Source organism: Podarcis bocagei (assembly GCF_964188305.1).
Source record: "Podarcis bocagei genome assembly, chromosome: W".
NCBI lineage: Eukaryota > Metazoa > Chordata > Lepidosauria > Squamata > Lacertidae > Podarcis > Podarcis bocagei.
In genome coordinates this window covers 62,271,273-62,279,656 of record NC_138131.1, presented here as the reverse complement: position 1 = coordinate 62,279,656, position 8,384 = coordinate 62,271,273, and the positions used below count along the sequence as shown (strand labels likewise).

The window sequence follows — 8,384 nt, the reverse complement described above, 5'->3', positions numbered from 1 at the left end:
CCGAGAGGGCAATCAGTGGCTACTAGCTGTGATGTCTGTGCTCTGCTTCTATGGCTGGAGGCAGAAATTCTTCTGGATACCTGTTGCTGGAAGCCACAAAGGGGGAGAGGGCTCTTGGACTTGAATCCTGCTCTCTGGTTTCCCACAGGAAACTGTTTGGCCACTGAGAACAGGATGCTGGGCTAGACAGGCCCCCTTGGGCCTGATCCAGTTATGTTCTTACAACACCAGGCAGCTATCTTTGCTGGACTCTTTTTGGCACCTGCTGAAGCCATTTTAGTTTTTCCAAGCTGATTCAGATGTGTAGAATGTGGGTTCCCCGTAATCCTGCATCTGGTGCCCCTTTAACTTGTGTGCATTCAGTGTAGGAAACAATATTAAAAGTTTGGAGAGGGGCTGGGGAAAATGCTCTGGCAATCCTGCCCACCATTAAATCCAGCATATTTCAGCTATACGTGATTTTGACTTTAGGCGCAATCCGTGGAAGGGAACCCCCACATATGTTGCTTTAATCTGTCTTGAGTTCCTTGCTGATTTTATGTTTTGAAGTATTACTATTGTTTGGAGATGTTTCATGAAGCAACGGAGGGGAGACAGGGTCCCCTTGGGAATCCTTTCACTGCTTCATGTCTCGTTCCTTGTTTCCCAGCAGGATCCCGTCGGACGGTGGCTGCGGCAGCCCCTAAGCCAGGTAAGGCCTAGAGAAGGGAGGGAGGTGCCCCCCCCCCGTGCCATCCTTGAGCCGCCACCGGGTCCCTCACACTGTCCTCTCTCTCTCCCTCTCCCCTTGGCAGCCGCTGCTCCTGCCGCTGCTGGCGGGGGTGAGAAGAAGCGGGCCCCCTGGGACTTGAAGGGGCAAGTGAGCGACTTGCGGGCCAAAGGGGGGACCTACAAGGAGAAGGCCCAGGGGCTGGCCGGGGAGAATGAGGCCCTGAGGCATCAGCTGAGCCAGCTGGAGGGGGAGCTGAAGCAGGCGACGGCCCGCAACCAGCAGCTGGAGGGGCAGAACAGGTGAGCGAGCAGCAGCCTGAGAAGGGCATGGCGGGCTCCGTCTGCTCCTCCTGCAGCAGGACCTGACCTCTGCCCTACCCTCTCTTGGCAGTGCCCTGGCCTTGGAGCTGCAGACCTGCCAAGCGCAGGCCACAGAGAGCCGGCAGAGGGTGGAGCAGCTGGTGAAGCAGGAGCAGCAGCTGGAGGAGACCGTCAAGAGCCAGAGCCAGACGATCCAGGAGCTGGAAACCGCTGGCCGCAAAGCCAGGGAGGCCAAGGAGGATTTGGCTGCCCAGCTGGAGGCCAGAGAGGTGAGGGGGGGGGCTGGGGACCCTTCCACCCGCCCTTGAATGGTGATTGGAATCCCAAGGTGAGGCGAGGAATCCTTGGGACTAGCCAACATCCGCTTGTGACGCCTGCATTCCAGCGGGTTGGACTAGATGTCCCGTAGGTACCCTTCTGATTCCACAATGCCAGACTCAAGATCACAGTTAAGGGTCCTCAGCCCCAGAAAAGAGAGCTAGATACCTTAAAAAATGTTTTTTTAAAAAAATTATTAAATATTTTCAACATATAATACAAACCAAACTAGTTTTAAAAAAGATAATAAGATGAGAGAAAGATGTTGCAAACACTCTTGGAAAACAAGAATTTTTTAATAAAAGATAATAAGAAATACAGAAAAAAGCAATAAAAGGTGGGAAGATAAGGAGAAAAAGCAAGAAAATAAATAAAAATCACAACAGTAATAGTAATAATCGCAATAAAACACAAAATTTTATGTGTCTAGCCCTCTATCATAATTATATCTTAATCTTCAATCCCCCCCATACAGAGAAGTGTATCCCTCTCGGCTCTCGCTGGAAGCGCTTCCCTTCTCCTCAGCCTCACACCCTGTTTCTCACACAAGTCCCTTTTCTATCCATCGCAAGAGGGCCCTAGATATCTGTCTGGGGGAAGTGCTAACCTCTGCTGTGTCTGTTCCTGCTGGTGCTTTTCCTTTCCCAGCTGAGGAAGCCTGCATTTGCCGCCTCCTCCCTGAATTGTTGCCTGGCTGAGAGGGCGGGTGGGCGGCTCTGGGTTTGAGGTGGCCCGTCCCTCACTGGCCCTGGGGTTTCTCTGACGCAGGCGGAACTGCGCCTGGCGCAGGAGAGCCTGGCCCGGCGGGCGCAGGAGAATGAGGCGCTGGCAGCACACAAGGCCCAGCTGGAGCAGAAGCAGCACGAGTCGGAGATGGAGCGGCGCTCCCTGCACAACGCCGTCCAGGAGCTGAAGGTGGGCCGGTGGTGGTGGGGGGCTGGCACTGGGGGACCCTTTGTGGGGCTGGGTGCTGACGACTCCCCGCTCCCTCCAGGGCAACATCCGTGTCTTCTGCCGCGTGCGCCCCCTGCTGAGCAGCGAGAAGGAGGCCCAGAAACAGGGGGTGAGCCACCTCCGCTTCCCGCCAGACAACAGCAAGAGCCTGGTCTTATCCAAGGCGGAGGAGGTCAGTCTGGGGGTGGGGGGACAAGGCGGTTGTCGAAGTCTTGGTGGCATCTTGGGCTGTCACAGTTGCCAGGGGACGTCAGGAAGTCTCCACCTGCCGCAAAGCCTGCCGAGAGCCAGTGTGGGGTAGTGCTTAAGAGCGGTGGCCTCGTAATCTGGGGAACCGGGTTCGCATCTCCGCTCCTCCACATGCAGCTGCTGGGTGACCTTGGGCCAGTCGCACTTCTTGAAGTCTCTCAGCCCCACTCACCTCATAGAGTGTTTGTTGTGGGGGAGGAAGGGAAAGGAGAACGTTAGCCACTTTGAGACTCCTTTGGGTAATGATAAAGCGGGATATCAAATCCAAACTCTTCTTCTTCTTCAAATAAGCCAGTGTTGTTCCTGCAATGACCTTTGCAGGAGCAGGAGAAACCCAAATGTTGATGGCCGGCCCAAGGCCAACAGACCCAATGCCAGCTGGAGGATATGTGTGTGTGTGCGAGAGAGAGCATTGTGGCCCCGGGAGAGCTGGCCAAGGGGGAACGCGGCCCCTGTCACCACTTAGTCGGTAGAGGCTCATAATCTCAGAGTTGTGGGTTCAAGTCTTGCTTGGGGGTGGACTAGATGAGCCTCGTGGGTCTTCCAACTCTGCAATTCTTTGATTCTCTGCCAGTCCCACGTTGGTCGGGAGCGAAAAGAGGACATTGTCTATGAGTTCAACTTTGACCAGGTCTTCCCTCCGTCCAGCTCCCAGGAGGAGGTCTTTGAGGAGATCTCTCTGCTTGTGCAGGTAAGGAAAAGCATATTATTCTGTCAACCACCCTGAAGAGCACATAAATCAATCAAATAAATATATAGAATAAATACATTAAGGGGGGAAGCGGCCCAGTTCTTCTAGTTTGTTATTATGTTGAGCATGGTACAGTCGTATCTTGGCCCTCAAACACCTTGGTACTCGTACACTTTGGCCCCTGAACGCTGAAAACCTGGAAGTAAGTGTTCCAACTCCCCAACATTCTTTGGCAGCCTTAGTTTTTGAACGGACTCGGTTCGACAACCAAGGTGCCACTGTATGATGATGATGATCGTGAGGATGATTCCCTGGCTGATTTGGCTGGTTTGTCCTGTGAGTCGTGGCTGAAGGATGGTCTGGAAATTCCACATAGGGCGGCTCTCCCCCTCCGGGGGCAGGTGGGGTCTGGTGGACGCCAGCCTGACGGCTTCCCTTCCTCCCCGCAGTCGGCCTTGGACGGCTACCACGTCTGCATCTTTGCCTACGGGCAGACGGGGAGCGGCAAGACGTACACCATGGAGGGCCCCGACTGCCAGGACCCTTCCACGGCCGGCATGATCCCCCGCGCAGTGCAGCAGATCTTCAGGAAAGCCCGGGAGATGGAGGCCAAAGGCTGGAAGGTGGGGGCAGAGAGGGAAAGCGGATGCAGGTGTCCAAAGGGGGTGGAGACCCCCGCTGCATTCACTCGCCATGCTGCAATTGCCAGGGGGGTTTCGCACTGGGCTTGGGAGCTCCCAGAGAGGGCGCTGGTGAGAGAGGGCTGCCTCCTTCACCCTCACCCACCCCACAGGATGGTGAGACCGCCAGTGTTTTTCTGCAGGGCCTTCCGTTCAGCCTCACAAGATCCCCTGAACACCCGAGGGCTGGCCTGTCTGAACTCCTGGGCCTCACCTTTGGAAGCCTCCTCTTGGAATAGCCATGCCAGTTGGTCCCCGAGTCTGAGCTGGGAGCGATGTGCTGGCTGGGCACGCGCCACCCCAGCCGCCTTCCCTGGTCTGATCCTGCCCCTCTGCCTGTCTCCTCCCAGTACCATTTCACTGCCAACTTCCTGGAGATCTACAATGAGTCTCTGCGGGACCTGCTGGTGTTGCGCCCTGAGCAGGGCTCTGAGCTGGAGATCCGGCGAGTGAGCCAATGCACGGAGGAGCTGCACGTTCCCAACCTCTGCTACGTCCCCGTTGCTTCGGAGCAAGAGGTACCGCGGTGGGGGGGGGCAGCTGTCTGTCTGGGATTTTCCTGGGGGGTTCCAGCGGTGCAGGGGGTCGGGTAGATGACCCTTGGGGGTCCCCTTCCAACACTACTCTTCTCCCGCTCTCTGCACTGTGTCCGGCCACCAGCCTGCTTGCAAGGGGTGGAGGAGAGGCAGAAGCCAGAGAACCAGCCCCATTGTGACCCGTTTTAGGGCCTTGGTCTGGGGACAAGGCAGCCAGAGTGTGTCTGCATCCAAAGCCTCTGAGGGGAGGAGCAGAGGGAGGAATCTGGGGTTGGGCTAGATGACCCTGGGGGCTCCCCTCCGACTGTGCCGTTCTCTGAGAGGCTTCTGCATGAAGGCCTGAGCCATCCTGCCTGTCTGGAGAGCTCAGATCACCTGGGTCTTGGCCCCTCGGCTCCTTATGGGGCTTCTGCCTGCCCTAGAGTTCCCAGAGGAAGAACTCCCCCCCCCCCCATGCTTCCCTTTCTATTTGCAGGCAATGGTAGAAACTCCAGTGTAGAGGCTAGGCACCAAGCGGCTCCTTAAACCAAGCTTAAACTCACCCAAATGGGATGTCTCGTTGCCATTTTGGGGCCAGGCGTTCTAAAGTCTTATTTTTCAAATGATGGCCTGACTGACTGACTGATTCTCAGTTAAACATCTGGCCAGTTCAGATGACCACCTTGAGCTGGGATTGGGGCAGTCCACATATCTTGGCCTATTCCAACTTCTCTTTCTTAACTGTACATTCAGAATATAAGAATATTCTTTGCAGCTGAGCGTGGGGCAGTGGGGGCAGCGGGGGAGTGAAGTCAGGTGAGAACAAGGAGCTGCCATTGTTCACTGCTCCTGCTCAGGCTGCTGAGAGAAACCGTTTTGGTTCCTGATACTCATTCTGATTGTGTAACGGATAGAATTCTATAGGACGAGGTCCTCGTGTGTGGAAAGAGTCTTGCTCCGAGGATTCCCAGGCTTCCCCTCCAGGCGGTGATGTCCAACGCCATCGGGCGCCCGGGCATCTCAGTCTGGTCGCAAGTAGCCAATAGCCGGGGGGGGGGGAATGTGCCCGGCTAGCCTCTTCACGCTGTTTGCCTGGGGCTGGCTAGGGCCAGAGGATCTCTGGGGTCCCTTCCGACCGCCATTCTCCGCCTCCTGCCCCCCGCTTGCCCCTTCAGGTCCTGAAGCTGCTCCAGAGAGCCAAAGCCAACCGCTCAGTGGCCAAGACGAATCTCAACGAGCGCTCTTCCCGCAGCCACAGCCTCTTCCAGCTGCGCATCGAGGGCCACAACCCCAACCGGGAGCTGCACACCTCCTGTGAGTGTGGCCGGCCCCACGACCCCCTTCGCCGGAGGCCTCTGTCCCTGCCCTGGCCCAGAGGCGCTCCCTTGCTCTCCCTCCTCTTCTAGGCCAGGCCCTCTGTGGGTCCCTGGTCCCCAGCACCCCCCCCTTCTCCCTCCACCCTCACCCCTCCTTTGTCCCCCCCCCCCCCCGCAGCCGTGCTGAGCTTGGTGGACCTGGCTGGCAGCGAGCGCCTGGACAGGTCCCTCTCCACCGGCGACCGCCTCAAGGAGACCCAGGCCATCAACAGCAGCCTCTCCAACCTGGGCCTGGTCATCACCGCCCTCAGCAACAAGGTAGGCGGGAGAGGGGGGTCGCGTGTGCCTCCGGGGGGGGGGGAGTCCTGGCCAGCCATGGGGCAGCCCTTTGCAGCCCCACAGCCCGCCTCCCGCAGTGCGCTGGTCTTCTGCGAGGGTGAGGATGTGGCGTCCAGCACTGTCTCACGTGTGGGGTGCCCACCTATCGGGGGCTCTAGAGCTGTGATTCCTTCCAACTCTACAATTCAATCGGGAATGGGACAGCCTCATGATGCTGGCGGAACCGGCCTGCCCTAAGTGGGGAGGAGGGTCCCCACACATTTCCCCCTCCTGCACCCATCCTTGTCCGCTTCCTTTGCCCCCTTGCAGGAGGCCCATGTGCCCTACCGGAACAGCAAGCTGACCTACCTCCTCCAGAACTCCTTAGGCGGCAATTCCAAGATGTGAGTCGGCAAGGAGGGAGTTGATGGCTCCCCCTCCCCTTTGAGGCCTGGTCTGCGCTGTCCTGCCAGGAACGCAGGGGGTTGGGCTAGATGACCCCTTTCAACCCAGAGGTCTCTGACAGGGGGGCCATGCACCCCCCTTGAGGCAGCCTCTGTTTCTCCTCACCCTCTCCTCTGGCCTTTCCCCCCAGGCTGATGTTTGTTAACATCTCGCCCTCGGAGGAGAACTTTGCCGAGTCCCTCAATTCCCTTCGCTTTGCCAGAAAGGTAAGTGGCTGCAGCATCCGGCTGGGGGGGGGGCGGGGGTGTCCCTTTCTCTGGGCTGCTTGCAGAATCTCCTCTGCGGAAGGGGCATCCTGACCGCAGCTGGATGGAGGAGGTGGCGGCAGCAGCAGCTGTGGGGACCAGTTTCTGGCCCCCCAAATCTGCCCGGTCTTGCCTTGCAGGTGAATGACTGTGTCATTGGCACAGCGACAAAGAGGAAGTGAGGGCGGCGGAGGCGGCTGGTCTTTCTGCGTCTCGGATAGCGACTCCCATTCTTACTCTTTTGTCTTCTAAAGTCATGATACTTTTTTTGTAATAAATGTTTATATTTCTGCATTTATATTCTGAAATTTTCTTCTTCCACTGCTGAATTTGGCTTTTTCTGCTGTCTTCCTCCGGTGAGCTGCGTGCCCAGGCTCCACTTCAGGGCGTCTCCTCCCTCTCAAGCCTCCCTGCCCTTTCGTTGGCAGCAGTGCAGTGGCCTGTGTGGTGTAGTGGTTAAGAGCAGTGGACTCGTAATCTGGGGAACCGGGTTCGTGTCTCCGCTCCTCCACATGCAGCTGCTGGGTGACCTTGGGCCAGTCACCCTTCTCTGAAGTCTCTCAGCCCCACTCACCTCACAGAGGGTTTCTGGTGGGGGAGGAAGGGAAAGGAGATTGTTAGCCACTTTGAGACTCCTTCTGGTAGTGATAAAGCAGGATATCAAATCCAAACTCCTCCTCTTCCTCCCCCTCTTCTTCTTCTTCTTCTTCTTCTTCTTCTTCTTCTTCTTCTTCTTCTTCTTCTTCTTCTTCAGGGGTAAGGGAAATAGGTGGCTTGAGCTTGAGTTTGGCCCTTCTGGAAAGGATCCTGTGGCAACGGGAGGACTTTAACTGTGGCTGAGGCAGGAAAGCCTTGTAGGTAACCGTAAGACCCTTGTGGTCTGAGGAGGCTTCAAGGGCTCTCAGCAACCAACTCTTGCATGATGTGGCTTTGAGGCATCAGGCATAAGCCTACATTTTATTAATGTTTGATCAGGACTTGTATATTAAAGAGGGCTTAGATTTTCAAAAGTAGATTTTCAAATGTTTCATGCCAGGCAGAGAAAACCTTGGCCATTCTCCTAAGACAAGGGCCCCCCCCCTTTGATTGATAGCAGAAAACAATTCTCAAAGTCGTAAAAGCTGAAAATACAGACTGAGTAATGACACTGACCCTACATGTTACAGAAGATAACAAAGGCAGAGATAAATATAATTAGGAATGGGCAAATAGTAAAATGATACCATGGGCCTCTCTTAAACCTTGAGCTGTATTTTCTAAGGCCAGAGGCAAATGGGGAAAAGCATCTAGCTGACAGAGAAAGAGAGGCTTTTTTTGGGAAGTCTTTTTAAAACTGTTTCTTTCTTAAACTGAGAGAGTTTGGGAAGAGCTAATGGAAACAAAGCAACTGGCTGGAGAAGGGGGGGGGGATGTAAACTGAAGAGGTTTCTTCTGAAACTGTTTTAAACTGAGTTCTTTTTTTTTCTTTCTCTCTCTACTTTAAAAAAGGCCTTATTCCTTTTAGGAGGCTACCTGTGTTGTGTATTAAGTATATTGGCTTAAATGTAATTATGCAAAGGATTTAACAAATGCTAGAAGAGTTGTATTTATCCTGGAATTAA

At 55.4% G+C, this 8,384-nt stretch overlaps 1 protein-coding gene across 1 annotated transcript; it reads left to right on the top strand.

The window, feature by feature from the left end:
* Window positions 1–567: 567 nt before the first annotated feature.
* LOC308578121 (carboxy-terminal kinesin 2-like) lies at window positions 568–6,837 on the top strand (the record flags this gene model as incomplete). Its single annotated transcript, XM_081178385.1, has 12 exons — window positions 568–691; window positions 795–1,011; window positions 1,103–1,301; window positions 2,119–2,265; window positions 2,345–2,476; window positions 3,128–3,244; window positions 3,694–3,867; window positions 4,275–4,442; window positions 5,615–5,753; window positions 5,934–6,073; window positions 6,404–6,477; window positions 6,669–6,837. The coding sequence occupies 12 exons, from the start codon at window positions 568–570 to the stop codon at window positions 6,835–6,837; spliced, it is 1,800 nt and encodes a 599-aa protein (XP_081034511.1).
* Between the last annotated feature and the right edge of the window lie 1,547 nt (window positions 6,838–8,384).